Genomic DNA, 15,461 nt, shown 5'->3' on the forward strand with positions numbered 1-15,461 from the left:
CCAACATCACTCTAGCCCCAGTACATACTTGAGTTGCGCACCCCTGGTGTAAAGGATCTGGATCTGACATCTGTCTTATCATGGCCTTATATACTCAGCCCTTCTTCCAACATATGGCTTACATTAGTCTGTAAATATAAAATCCTGTGGAAAATTGAGTGTTGGGGTACTTATTAAAATTTTCAGAAGTTAGTGGGTACTTGCTACTTAAGATTGAGAAACACTTGTTTAGACCACTATATTCATATGTTTCTCTGTTTCAGTGAGCATGAATTGAACCTATTTATTATATTACATTGCATATAGTTACAGTTTGTAGTGTTCTCCTGGGATCTTGCTTGTCTCAAAACAAATAATTTTGAGATGGCCATTCTAGGTAACAGGACAAGTCAGAGATTGGTGAGTCAATGGAGAATAGACGCCTAGATTTTTCAAAGGCTAGTTGCCTTTTTATGGATGGAAATAGAGCAGTTAGCTTACCAAAGCTAACAATGAGGGATTAGTATGTCTGTATGTACCTATATCATTCTGCAAACTCCATGTTGTTTTGTGAGGGATAATCTGATTGTGAAACTGTTCTGCGCCTTCACCTGGGCTTTGTAGCCACCTGAACACACAGGTAGTGTCAGGAGAAATATTGGGCCTAGCAGAGGGCTAACAATGGCGGGTGGTTAAGCCTTGATGACCTTCCATTCACATTGAAGGACCAAAAGCCCTGATCTACACAAGTATGTAGGGGCCTAAATCCCAGTTTTAGGCATCACTGAGATCCTCAAAACTCCCACCAGCCCCTGTAGGGGCCTAAACTTGCTTGATGCCTAAGCATTCAGAGTAAAATTTTAGCACTTAAATTTCTGACTCTGGGCAGAGTCAGACTGTGAGTGGGAGAGACTGTGTCTGAAGGGGTGCTGCTGCTGAGGGCTGGTCGTGTGCTTAGTCCCTAGTTGGCACAGTGGGGGCAGCTGGGTGAGGGAAGGGTATCAGACAAAGCATGTGTCTGAGAAGCCAGAGGTTGTGGCTGAAGCCTTCTGAGGCCATGGGGCATCTTGGAAGCACATAGATCCAGCATTTAGATACAAGCACAGTAGCCTGGTGAATATCCATCAGGGGTCTGTGACAGAAGTTATTTTTAAGAGAAAATTGCCTTCCTGAAAAGGGAGATCAGGTTGCAGTCCCTCTAGAAATCTGGGCTATAGTGTCATTCATCAATCCTTTCATCAACCCTCCACACCAGCCCACTGGGCCCTGAAGGATCTGTGGACTCATTCATGACTGGTAGTTTTGTTTGTGGATGTCTAAAGGGATGGATCTACTTGAATAAAGTAGTCTTAGGGTAACTCACCTAGGAACTTCAAGCATGGCAAATGAATTCTTTCACATGTGCTCTCATCTAGTCACAGACTGGTACAAGAAGCTAAGACCACAATGGATTGTATATTGATAAGGAATTAAATGGATGTGGTAATATTTTGCCAGTTGTGCAAAAGCATATTTTCCAATCTTGGCATTTGAAAACTAGGTTAGAATACAAAGCTCACTTTGATACACACTAACGTCAGACTGATATCCCGGAAGCAAAGGACACTAGAATGTGTCTCTTGAGTGTGACAAAGAGCTATGTTATACCATTTGTTGCAGGCAGCCATAATGCTTAGAATTTAGTTACTGTAGAAATTGTTAAAGACAAGTTGTCTTTGCCAAAGGACTGTCATTAATACTCTTAAAGGATATATGAGATCGTGTTTCCCATTTAAATGACAGAATCTGAGAGCAGCTGTTCAAATTAAAATGACTTTGTTTCTGGTTTAGTTATTTAAGACTCTTCATATGGATCAGAATTTTAAAATTCCAATTTAAAAACAAATTTCTCTTGTCATTTTCACAAAATTCTGCTAAATAAGGCTAAACAGTGACTGAATTCATATGACCAACGTTTGCTATTATTAGTGCTTCCTGTTTTAACAAAATGAGTTATTCTAGATACATTTGAGTGCTAACAGCGCCGTTGTGTACAGAAAATAAAGAGTCTTTTCCCTAGAGAGCTTTTTAAATTATTCATTAGGGTATTGAAATTGTCTGGCGTGGTTCTGTGAAGGTTGAGGCATCTGTAGTTTTAGTTAAACTCCAAGGACTCCAGGACACACAGTGCAGTGTAAATGCATGCCTGTATTACACAGGAAATAGCATTGAGCTTCATGTTAATCTATTTGTTAATTTGCATTATGAAGTGCTATGCTTAAACTCATTCTAATCCTGTTGCCCTGGCCAGTGTAGATCACACCAAAAACTCATTTGTGCTTAATATAAGCAGTCTTCACTTGGCAGCATTTGATCAATAAATTTCAAACCTGTGTAAATTAAAAGGTATAATTAATATGGTGTTAACTCTTGTCCTTAGCAATTTTTCTGTACTAATCAAACAGCAATTTCATACTTCTCATGAAAAGGACAATAGATTATAAATCTAACTATGTATTGTTAGATACATCATGTGTATGTTTAAGAGCTTTTTACTTGTAAAAGTGGGTTTTTTTTTCTCAGCAACACAGTCCCAAAAACAGAACTAAGTAAACAAATTGATTAACATAGCGATACAAGGCTTTTTGTTGTACATAACAAAGAGATCCTGTTCAGACTTAACTGGCCTTTTCTATATGTAACTATGGTGTTCTTTTCCTATCAACAACCAGTGCTTAGTGATGGCATTGAATATTACACTATAGTTGTGTTTTAAAACAAACCTGAATAAAAAAAATCATATTGCAGAGATTGTACTACATGCAAGCAATTTTTACTGCTGTTCTGCATTGAAGGACATACTTGGTACAGGTATAATAACTGGCATTTGTGCCAACATTCACGTGGCCCATGTGGATATTTGAAGGAATACAGTACTATTTCTTACTCTAAAAAGTCAGGATTACTCTGGGCCTGGGCACCTCATAATTAAACAGAGGGCACAATATATAAAACTAGCTAGAACTTTGAGACATATTCTGGAACCCTGAAGCACATGACTGCCTCCACTTGGAGTCTTAATGGACAGCCCTAAGATGTTAGTTTGGTGGACATGGAGCTGCTGTGTAATAATTTCTTGAATGCTATATGACTTAAACCCAATATAGGTATACAGCGATTATTAGAGTTTCCCCAAATGAGTGTATTTAGTTTAATAGGCAGCTGTGTAGCTCGAAAGCTTGTCTTTTTCACCAACAGAAGTTGGTCCAATAAAATATATTCATCTGACTCATCTTGTAGCTCTAGCTCTCTCTCTAATCCTTCTGACATCTTGATGACTCATTCAAGCATTTTAACAATTCTTTCCTAATTCTTCCTGGGATAACAACTTTGTTATCCAATACTAATACTGTTCCACCTTGAGTCCTCAGATAATCCTTCATGGCCTATTAAAACTGAAGCATCTGGTAGAGTGACAGCCTCAGACTGTGTAAGTGACTGTAGTGTAATGTAGTAAGTGTAGTGTAGTAAGTGATCTGTAGCACATCAGCTTCTTTTGTGGGAGTTCCTCTGATCGACCATATAAAATATGCCTCTCCACTGGCATGTCAGTTCCGCCGACCTAAATTGCGGTCAAATTCGACTTAATAAAACCACCTCCGCAAATGCCGTAGCACTGAAGTCGACTTCTGAGAGTTGAATGAGCATCAGTGTAGGCAGAACACAATGTAAATGGACATCATTGGCCTCCAGGAGGTATCCCATAATGCTGTGTTGTGATTGCTCTACATATTCGTAGTCTGCTGCACTGTGACCACGTAAACAGGCAATAGCTCCTCCCCTCAAGCCCTGGGAAATTTTGAATTCCCATTTCCTGTTTGGTCAGCGTGGAGAGAGCATGCCAGCATAACTGATCATGGCGACTGCATGCTCCAGACGCGCTCCAGCTTGGAGTCGACCTGAGGTCTTGGATGTCATCGGTCTGTGGGCAGAGTCTGTTCTGGCTCAGCTCTGAGCAAGCAAAAGAAATTTGGATATCTACAAGAAATATCTCATGGCACATTGGAGATGGGGCACAACAGGGACACGCAGCCGTGCCGCATTAAGATCAAAGAGCTGAGGCAGGCTTATCAGAAAACTAGGAAAGCTAACAATCATTCTGGCTCCTCAACAAAAACATGCCACTTTTACAAGGAGCTGCATGCGATTCTCGGTGAAGACCCCACCACTATACCACTATGCAGCTTTGACACTTCGGGGGAATCTGAGGCCAGGATGAATGAGCACGAGTCTGTGGACAAGGATGAGGAGAATGGGGCAGGCGAGTGGGGTATCCCTTCTCTCTGAAAGCCAGGAGCTGTTTGCAACACAGGAGCAGCCCATCCAGACGCAGGAAACCGTGACTGACCGGGATCACCTGGTGAGTATGTACTGCTAATTGCATGTCTCTTTGGTTATATCCCCAGTCCAGACTCTTGTACCACTGGGGAAAAAGTGGTGTGTGGCGGTGGGTCTGTGCTTCCTCGTATTTGGTGTGCTTAAGCACCGGGTTCACCCCGGAAAAGCTTATTTATGTGCACAAGGATGCTCCGAGAATCCTCCATGCATATCTCCAGGAAGCTTTCATGTAGGTACTCTGCCATCCTTTGCAAAAGGGTTCTTGGGAGGGCAGCCTTATTTCTTCCACCATGATAGAACACTTTCCCCTGCCACTCTGTTATTAATTGTGCAGGCATCATCGAAGAACACAGCATAGCAGCCTAAGGGCCAGGCCTATAGCCAGATGCTTGCAGGACATCCTCCCTTTCCTCCTGTGTGACTCTCAGAAGGCTGATATTACTCATGGTTACCTAGGGAAGATGGCACACATTTACATTACCTGCCCAAGAAAGTTTTTTTTAAAGTGTGTGTTATTCCACAGCCAGAGATGGTTTCTTGGTTCAGCACACCGCAAGTCCCTAAACAGGATGTTGTTGCTATGGGCTTTGGGCATCCGCAAACGGGTTCCCATTTTTTTCCTCCAGAGACGGTTAACCCATACCCATCTCTAACCCTTTCTACCGCCTGTTAAAAGCCTGATCAATGGGAGTCTGACATCCATGCTGCTCTAGGGAGCATAGACTTGTGAACAGACCTGAGTTCCTGTAGATGCGTGCATCAAGCACCTTTCCAGACCACCCCACATTGTTATCGGTGAAGCGTCCCCTGTGATTCACAAGGGCCCACAACACCATTGAGAAGTATCCCTTTTGATGTATGTACTCTGTGGTCCAGGGCTAAGATAGAGATGTGCATGCCATCTTTGGCCCCCCACACAGGTTGGGAACCCCATTGCGGAAAAGCCTTCCACTATGTCTTCTACGTTTCCCAAAGTCACTACCCTTCTTAGCAGAAGTCTATTAATGGCCCGGCACACTTGTATCACAGCTGCTCCCACGGTGGATTTACTGAATCCGAATTGATTCCCAACTGACCAGTAGCAGTCTGGCATTGCTAGCTTCCACAGAGCGATGGCCACTCTCTTCTCCACTGTCAGAACTGGTCTCAAGCGAATATTCAGGCATTTCAGGGCTGGGGAGAGCTCTCCGCAAAGTTCAAAGAAAGTGGCCTTTCGCAATTGAAAGTTCTTCAGCCATTGCTCATCACCCCACACCTTCATAATGATGCAATCCCACCAGTCACTGCTTGTTTCCTGGGACCAGAAGCAGCACTCCACCGACTGCAGATGGTGCGTGACAGCCTGCGGCAAATGGGAATTGTTTTGTTCTATGGCTTGCAGCAAGGCGGTCTCTGTACCATCACAATTTTCAGCGCTGTGGCTCCTGTCTCGCCCCTGAAAATACTACAGAATAAGTCATGAGGTATTTGTGATGCTCACAATAATATTGCAGAGCTGAGTGGGCTCCATTCCTCTCAGGCAATGGCATGTGTGAGGCAGAGAGTGAAGAGTCTGGAAGAGTTTGAAAGAGTTTGAAAAATGGCACATCTGTTTGTTTGGACTGGGAGAAGAAGAGAGGGTGGGAGAGAGTATATTGCATCATGGGAGGACGACAACCTTTCCAAAAGCCTCTGCAGCTAGTTACACTGTGGGTGCACTGCTTTCATTGTCGACCCAAGCACGGCTAGTGGGGAACGGAATCCTCCAATGCAATGAGCGTGGTGTGATCACTCTCCTGCTACTTCTAAAATTTGGTGGGTGAAAGTTGATTTAAAATAAATAAATAGACTTAACTCTGCAGTGTAGAAATACCCTTAATTTCTCTGCTATAAACTACATTCCCTCTCTCTCCAATCAATGTGTTTTCTCTGAGCAGAAATGTCTGCTACTGCTCTGATTAACTTTACAATCTGTGAACATCTTTCCATGGGGATGTGCATTACTTTTAAAATCAAACCTTTGTAACTGTAACAACAGTCTTTATAACCTGGAACATGCTTTACCCAACTATTTGTTAGACTCAGATGACTGATGTCTGAAAAGCCACTTGTGACACTGAGCCAGAAAGTGTTAAGCAACGAGCAAGCTAAATGAACCAAATTCAACTTTTAAAGATGTATTAGAAAAGTATATAAATGGTGATTAGGCCATTCGTTATAAATAGCTAACAAAGCCATGTTAGATAGACTAGAGCTTTGAAATGTAGACTTGTATTGTTAGAGAATTAGAAGAAAATACTGATTGTATTTGTCTGGGTTTACCTGTATCTTGTTAGATGTAACCAGATTAGCTTGTAGATGCTATATTTTCGTTCCAGTCTGTTACTATATTCTATTGATTCAGAGATCAAAAGGGAATATTAACACTTAGATGAAACTTGGGTGTAATAATATTAGTCTATATTTCTTTTTGAAGTTTGTAGTATACTGTCTATGAACGGCTTAATGGATAATTAGCTTATGCTGATGAATGCAGCTAATTACCTGCCTATCCATAGGAAATAGGAGGTTTTATTTCAAAGCCACCATGTATATTTCCTGTTCTTCACCCAAGGAATACCTGCTGTCAAGAAGCTTTCGGTAGCCTATCAGAGATTTATAAAAGAACTCTAGGGCCCTGATCCTATTATCTCATATGTTCTTAAGCTTGGCCAGGGGATCTTGAGTTGCAAGACTGAAGTTTTCAGATCCACTCTGGATTACCCTGCTAATTCTCATAGAAGAATTTGAACAAACTCTATATATGGACTGCCTATTTGGACTATAACCTATTAAATTGATTCTGAAGGAACTTTTTGCAACTCATCAAACTCACCATCTCTACTATGAAACTGACCTAAGAACTTTACTCATATCTGTATGTATAAAGATCTTTTAACCAATACTCTTACTTTAAAAAAAAAAAAATAGTTCAGTTAATAAGAATTGGCTGTAAGCGTATATTTGTCTGAAATATTCATTGACCTGGTAGGTAATGTATCCAATCTTTTGGGATTGGTAGAACCTTATATATGGTGAAAAAGATTTTAAATAATTCTCATCATATTTGACTTGGCTGTCTGGGTGGAGCCAAAGTCTAGATTGCTTTAAGGGAGCTGTGTTTTTGGCTTCTGGGTAACCAGTAAGGTATTGTAGAAGCTGTTTTGTTGCTGGCGTGGTGAATCTAATTATTAGAACAAGCCACCGGTTTTGGGGATCATCTACCACATTCTTTGCAGATTACCCTGATTGAGCATTCTCAATGTAGTCCCCCCAGCGACCATGATCACACCCCTTCTTTATCAAACATACTGAAGAAACCCTCTGGCTGCATAACAACCAGAGAATTATTGATAGTTGTTTCTTAGTTCTCTTCAGAACTTAAATTTAGCTGAATGTGCTATTGGGCAATCATTCTGCAGAAAACATGTTCCTAAACAGTTTTTGATTCACCAGATTGAATCATTACTGGTGATTATGGATCAAAATAGCGCAACACAAGTGCATTGCTGAGTACTTGCTTTAGAAAAGCCAGAGCATTATGCCCTCCAACCAGAAGAAGGACCAAATTATCAATATTACTGGTACAACAACCCCACTAAATATTTTGCTAGAAAACAGTTGGGTTTCTGCCAATGTAACAATGAAGAATGTAATCCATTATCTTTACACTGAAGTTTTCACAAAGGTATTGTGGTATACTGATTTTACTTAATTAACAGATATTATATGTGTTCAACTATAACAATGGCCATATCAGCAGTTACACATATTTCACAAACATCAAAATGGTGAGTTGTTTGTTTTTTGTTTGTTTTTTTAGAATAGTACACTGGTGGTTGATTTAACCCCAAATATATTTCTGTAAAATCTATAACCTCCAGGGGAGATATTTAAACATGTAAGTCCACTTGCCAATATCCCTTTTCCTCATCAAATATTGGAACCTTCTCTTGCCTGCCGATAGGACGATGAATCATTTGATGTGGATATAAAATAGTGCTGATCGTAATTGGTATTAATTCTCTGTTAAAACACTTAATGCCCTCTGATTTTCTCTGTTACAATCAGAGTACTAACACATTCTGTTGAAACAAACTCTTCCTGCTTTCTGTAAATTAAACAATGGTTTCTTTAAGTATCTCCAACATGACCAAGAAGTATCTTTCTATAACTATCTGCAACTAAGGCCTGATCTATACTTACCCGGAAATTCGGCCACAGTCAACCGAGTTACCATAACTCCCATCGACTTTGTAACTTCCCTTTAGCATGCTGTCTCCACCGTGCTGTGCCGAAAGAAAATGCATACCTATCAATGCAGTGCTATGCTTTTTGGGGAGGTGGTTTTATTAAATTGACTTCCAGATCGATCGAGCGGGTCTTTGCTTTCGCTCAATCGATCTGGATAGAAATTTGCCGCTGTCAGTGTGTACATAGCCTAACACAGTGTTTGTTGGTCTATATGCTGCTCAGCATGGAACTATTTGGTTTTCTCAAATACATAAAGCTATTTATTCTGTTTGGTGAGTAAGGTTGTGGTTCTTTTAACACTTGCTCTATATACTTAGGGCTTGTCCACAGGACACTACCATGCTGCAGCTGTGCTGCTGTAGTGCCGTAGTGTAGACACTTGCTAAAGCTACAGATGAGGTTTTTTCATCATTCCAGTTAATCCAACCCCTTCAGGGGTGGTATCTAGGTTGATGGAAGAATTCTTCCACTGAATTGGTGGTGTCTATATCAGGTCTTAAGTCAGCTTAACTATGACTTTCAGGGGTTTGAATTTTTCACACCCCAGAACGCCATAGCTAGGTTGACCTCAGTTTTAGGTGTAAACCAGGCCTCAGTTATAACTCTTTATGCCTGATTATAGGTAGGTGATCACAACTCCTATTTGGCTAAGAATTGTGCAAATCGTATTATTGTTGTTGTCTTTTCTCCACCCATCACCTTGCCACATTTGCTTGTCTCACCCACCTGTTTGCATCTTTTGTATTGTAAGCACTTTGGGGCAGGGACTTTCATTTACTGTGTTTGTACAATGGAGCCCTGACGTGGTTGCCTTTAGGTGCAGCCACAGTATGTGTGTTTTATAACAATATTAAGAAGGGCAATTTAGCTTCTACACTGGTTACATTTATATCCAGGTTCACTCACACCTCTTGTTTATATTAGGGTAGCACCTATAGGCCTTAATCAAGTTGGGGCCAAACCAACAAGAGAACATGATCCTTGTCCTGAGTTTGTAATTTAATAGAAGAAAAAACTATGACAATTGAGTGTGAACATTGGGAGGAAGGATGAGGGTAACAGTAGTTTAGTTTATTAATATAGCATCTTAGCCATAGGCCATTGCATTTAATACAGTGACTACAAAATTTAAAATGGCATGATTCAAAAGCTTAAGTTTCTTCCATTCTGACACTTAGACACAAATGCAAGACTGGCTTGGTTATTTGAAATGTGATTAAGGGTATGTCTGCACTGTGATTAAAAAACCTGTGGTAGTCATGGCTGGCCAGATCACCTGACTTGCGCTAGGGGGGCTCAAGCTGTGGGGCTATAAAATTGCAGTGTAGACATTCAGGGGGTGGGTACCAGAGCCCAGGCTCCAGCCTGTGCCTGAATGTCTACAATGCAATTTTATAGCTCCGCAGCCTAGGTCCTGTGAGCCCGAGTCAGCTGTCCTGGGCCAGCCACGAGTCTTTTATTGCAGTGTACACATTCCCTAAGTGAGTAGTTAGTGTCTGTTTTTGTTTGGCAGCAAGGAAGCGCTTCTCTGCATGTTTAGTGGATTTAAAAGTTAGGAGGAGGTTGTGTGGCTCGTTTGTTTTTTAAATTTCAGGTGTAAAAAAAATAAGAATTATTTAGATTTTACTGGTAAAAGAAAACTTTGCTTTATCTGCTGGATTCCTGAATATAAACCACTGAATACAGAGATAAAAGCCCACCTGTTTTTCAAGAGTTGGTCAAATACAGCAGGCTAAACAGAGTCAGAAACTTAGTTTGAATCTTTAATGTTAGGTTTGGTACTTCTCAGAGCTGGATATGAAAGGGAAAAAAAGTAATGGCTCAACAGATGAGCGTTTATCATTTTAGATGGTCGAAATATAAACACTGGTGCTGGAAAGATGAGTCAACAACTCAACTTAATGCCTGTCTGCACTCAGCTTTTCCTTAAAGTTTCCCACCAGTGCAACTCCACTACGGTAGCAGTGACAATGAGGGCACTAATGATGACAAGGCATTGGTGTTTTTTTACCATTGCATCACCTAACACTACCTAAACCAGTCTTGATGACATGGTTTCCATTGTTCCAGTTCTGGTGGTATTGTGGTACTGGTGGACCGGTGATAATGTGACTGTGGAAAATGTTTTTTTTTTTTTTAAAAAAGCTCAGTATGGACAAGACCAGTGAGACTGTAAATCAATGTCATAACATTTTAAAATCCTGCATACTGTGGGAAATGTTGTAAGAACAAGAAGGATGCAATCTAATAACTGGACTTGTGGTAATTTATAGGATATTCCCAAAGTCTAGTAATTGGCAAAGATGAGATCCTTGGGCTACATCCACAAAAGGATTTAGGCATTAAAATGCCTAACTTTTAGATACCCTGCTGCCTAGTGGAATCCACAGCCCTGAATTAGGGGCTCAGGCTCCGTATTCAACACATGGAGAATGTTAGGTGCCCCAATTAGCCAGCAGGAAATGCCGAGAAGAGGGGTGGGGCTTAAATCCTGCAATCCTGTTCTGCAGTTAATTAACTTTTTTAAACAGGACTTTAATATGATTTAAGGTGGTTGATGCTTTAAGGTATTTACTATGTTTAAAGAGCTGTCAGCGTGCTTCCTCCGAGGCCCCGCTCTCATTCTGCCTTTTCCCCCTGGGCACGGAGAGAAGCGGGCAAGCCGATCTCGGGGGAAGATTTTGATTTGCAGTATAATTGGGGGGAGGGGTAAAAGACATACTCCTCTTTGGTTTGTAGGGTTATATTTTTGCTATATCTTTATTATTAATAGCCCAAGATAGGTGTTCTTCGATGTTGTTGTTTCTAAAGACTTATGGTTATCCATAGAAGAGGATTTTTCTTAGCTTTATTTAAACTTTAGGATGGGGTTCTGGACATGAGGAAACAATATCTTCCCCCTTCAGTACTCTCCCACGAGAAACTTATTTCACACCCTTCATTAATCACTAAAAACCAAATCCTTCAGTCCTTATTCTGGCAAAAATTCAGCTGAAGTCAATGATTTGGTGCTGTTTTCTCCATAAGAAGCACTTGCCTTTTCCCTTCTGCAACAGTCTGTGTCTCTGTTTAAACACTGTCCTATTTCAAAGATTGCATTTATTTAAATAAATGCAGTCTTCTGAATTTGGTAGTGGAAATACAAATTGTTTAATCAATAGCTATAATATAAAGTATTGCCAACTCCAAGTGTACAAAACTAAGTCTGGCTTGGGGTCTTACTTTGCTTTTTGGCTTTTGTGCCTTTGGGGTTCATATTTTCTAGCTTCTCTTTACGACCATGAGTGCTAGGAACTTTAAAAATAAAAAAAAGCTTATATTCTAACATAATTGCATAACTAGGTGCTATGACTTTAAGAAAAACACCAAATATCCCAAGGATTTAATAATATTTGGATTACTGTAGTACCTGTAGACTTCTACTAGGTATGAGGTGCTGTACAATGGCATACAAAATAGCTCCTGGCTTGAACAGCTAGTTATTTTAAGATGTTCCCATTCAAGAACTTCAGAGTACCTTGACATTGTGCATGCAGAAAGTATTATTTGGTCCCATGTGCACATGGCTGAATGCTTAGTTCTGTTGTTTTAACTGCATGTTCCACACCAGGAGTTCACCTTGGAAGTAGCACCTCTGCAGGAGATGATGTTTCCATGCTTGAGATTTTCTGCTAGAGCAAGTTTGTCCTGTGTTTTGAAAGAGAGGGTGTGCTTTAAAAGTTTAGTTTTTTCATGTTTGGGGTTTCTCCCCTCTGTAACTTGTCTGTGAACTTTTGAAATAAAAAGTTTGGTTTATAACTCGTTGTGTATGGAACAGAAGTAGCTCTGTGTCAAAGCTAAGTAAAATTTATTTAAAAAATCCTGCTTTTGAGATCTGCATCCTATAGCAAATAATACTTTTATAGTTTTTAGGCTGTGTAATAATGAGTCAATCTCCAGGTACATCAGAGACTAAATTTTGATATATGAACTGCTGAGAGAGCTGTGGTTCTCTGGGACAATGCAGATCATAAAGCCTAGGATGAAGCAGGTGAGAGCAGAGGAAAAGGCATTCTCTAAGACGGGGATCCAGCTGTAAAAGAGTCTTCCAGTGGCGATCCAGTGAGTTCAGAGTCTGTCCTTCTTTAGGAAATGTTGCAAGATCTTCCTCTTTGCAAAATTGGATCTTGCATCTTAAATGGCTCTGACAATTTGAATATCCCTTTTATTCCCAAACCCCTACTTACTCCCCTTCCCTCTTTCCCCCAACAAACATCCTACACCAAGCAGAGTTTCTGACAAAAAAGGATATATGTCAGATACTCCATTAAGTCCACTAGGAACTTCACTATTGCTATAAATTTTACACAGAAGGTACTCATTTAATATGCTGATACGTGGCGGTATAAAATCCTCAGATAGATAAGAGATTTGCATGCAGCTACTGTCTCGTCTTCCTTATGAAAGATCTCAGATTCTGCCACCCTTCCTCACATGTAGTTACAGTACTTACTGTGCAGGTTGTTCCACTGACTTGTACGGTAAGGTATTACTAAATGTGAGTGGGGGTGGCACACACTGGGCTTAAGTAAATCTGATAGAATGATACTAACTAAATGCAAATGTTGGTGAATTCCAATTTGTTTTTTACTGGGTTGGGTATTTTTGCAGGGGGAAGGAGGGAGGGATAGGGTGTAGCACAGGGGATTGTACAATGAAGTATTCCCAAAGAAGCCTTGTTGTTTGCAAAGCAGTTTGGTATTGAGTGAGTATCACACATGGTGGGCTCAGAGTATTTGGTATCAAAACTGATCAGCCAAGTATTTTAAAGTATGGAATAAACGTATTTGATTTCTTCAAAGGAATCATGCAGACCAGTTTTGGAGATTCACAAATGTAAAATGGCTCTAATATGGTCAAACAGAATTTCTGGCAGTCACAAAAATATTTGCTGATTGTGTTTCAGTATTCAGTCAGCTTTGATGAAGTCAGATTAAGGGCAAAATGTGTATGTACCTCATAATGGTCCACTACATGTGGTCTGTTTTTGGTTTAAAAAAAATGGATAAGTTTAAAAATATAAGATTGGAAAAAGCAGGCCCACAGATCCACTAGGTAAGGCAGTGTTTTCTGTTAGTATGTACCTTTATTTTTGCTATAGTACAATACTTTGTATATAATAGGTACAGATCACTAATGTTTCAATATACTATACTTTAAAAAGTACTTATAGTCTCCTGGTTTTCTTTAAAATTTATAATTTTGCATGCTGTTAATTGGAACAGACACTTCTTCCAGGTCCATTTATTTACATGTACAGGACAGGTCTTGTCTCTTCATTCATTAGCTTATTTTACATAGAGTAATGGGTATTTTGGTTGTGGATAGTTCCAGGGGTCCACAAGGAGTAATATTTAGTTTCAGCAAATCTATTTGTCCCTTTAACTCTCCCCTTTCCATGAAAGGTAAAGATGGTAGATTTGAGTAGTGGCAGAGTATCCTACTTCACTTCCTAAATCTGGTCACGTTTTGGCAGCCAATTTAAATTTCATAATCTAGGGCTTGATCCTGCAGTGAGACTACTCCCACTATGAGTAAAGGTGGTAAGACGGGTCCCTAACAACAAAAACTTGCTAAAGGTGACAATCCATTATAGTTAACTTTATTTTTATGACTCATTTCTTATCCTTGTTTACTTCAGAGAAATTTGGTTATAGTAATTCCAGTGTTTACAGATGTCTTGCCAATAATTCATTAACATTTTATTTCCCAAGTTGATGCTCCTACTTTACTTGGTGTTGAAATATGTTACCTGTTCCTGTCCTTCAGGAAACTCTGTTTTTTTCCCTGTCACTTAGTAGCGTGCTCTCTCTCACACGCTCTGTGTGCGTTTTTGTTTTCTCCAGATCCTCTCTCTCGTTCAATACATCTGAATTTAAAAAAATATCTTAGAAAACTATCTAGCTTGAAGACAAATAAACCTGCATTTTCAGGAGTGTTATACAAAAGAATACCTGAGTACATTTTTAACTTGGGCTTTGAAGACAAAACACAGTTCTGAAGTTTAGTGACAAACAAATAACCTTTATAACAAATCTACTTTTTTATGCTATACAGAGGGTAGACTGGTAAAAAAGTGGGAGAATATGTAGCTGTTTTAACCTCCCCCCCCCCTTTTTTTTTTTTTAGTTTGTATCAAATGACACTTAAAATTTCTTTTCCCCTTCACTTCTTAAAGGTAGAGACCTATGGGTTCTTGTTCTGGGAAGGTTTCCAACCCAACATACGATCGGCATACCAGAGTTCAAGTATATCGCTAATATGCATGGGGATGAGGTACGTCTACAATTTCAATTTTTGCAATGTCATTTATAGCAAAACATTACCAGGGATCTTAACATTTTTTTTGCTTATGATCATACTAATTATTGGGGTTTACTGTATCCCTTCAGCTCCTTCCAAATTCTTAAAGTTGACCAACAAAGGACTTGAAATGGGCTTGTGCCCTTTGTGTCTCAAGGATGTACAAAGGCATGAAATATGATTAAATGTATTTGTTTTTCTTCAACTAAGAAATTTCAGAAATGTCAAGTCTGATCTTTCCTAGTTTTGGTGGAGGATCTCTGGAAGGTCTCAAATGTTTTAGTGAGAGCTCTTAACTTAGTTGAAGGATTGTGTATTAATTTTTTAACAAAAAGACTTCCTTTCTCCAAAATTTGTCAACAAACATCCAAAAAAGCTTTTAACAGTCTGACTAAAAATCTTTCCCTTTTAATAGCTCATCTTTCCCTCCCATGGGTCTGGGATACTGCCATTTTCATTAGTTCTCCAGTCTTTTTCCACCCAGAAAAGAT

General features: G+C 39.8%; 2 protein-coding genes across 2 annotated transcripts in view; one reads left to right on the forward strand and one right to left on the reverse strand.

Moving 5' to 3' along the window:
- CPM (carboxypeptidase M) overlaps positions 1 to 15,461 on the forward strand; it is a 67,025-nt gene that overhangs the window by 16,350 nt on the left and 35,214 nt on the right. Inside the window, exon 3 of the mRNA XM_067564058.1 lies at positions 14,846 to 14,943. Within this exon, the coding sequence (XP_067420159.1) occupies positions 14,846 to 14,943 (98 nt within the window). The remainder of the gene's footprint in view (positions 1 to 14,845; positions 14,944 to 15,461) is intronic.
- The window catches only part of MDM2 (MDM2 proto-oncogene), a 77,252-nt gene continuing 75,592 nt past the window's right edge, over positions 13,802 to 15,461 (reverse strand). Inside the window, exon 12 of the mRNA XM_067564055.1 lies at positions 13,802 to 14,536. Coding sequence (XP_067420156.1) covers positions 14,528 to 14,536 — 9 coding nt within the window. The 3' untranslated portion in view covers positions 13,802 to 14,527. The remainder of the gene's footprint in view (positions 14,537 to 15,461) is intronic.

Source organism: Emydura macquarii, unplaced genomic scaffold (assembly GCF_026122565.2).
Source record: "Emydura macquarii macquarii isolate MOO-44397 ecotype Brisbane River unplaced genomic scaffold, CSIRO-AGI_Emac_v2 contig_2636, whole genome shotgun sequence".
Classification (NCBI taxonomy): Eukaryota; Metazoa; Chordata; order Testudines; family Chelidae; genus Emydura; species Emydura macquarii.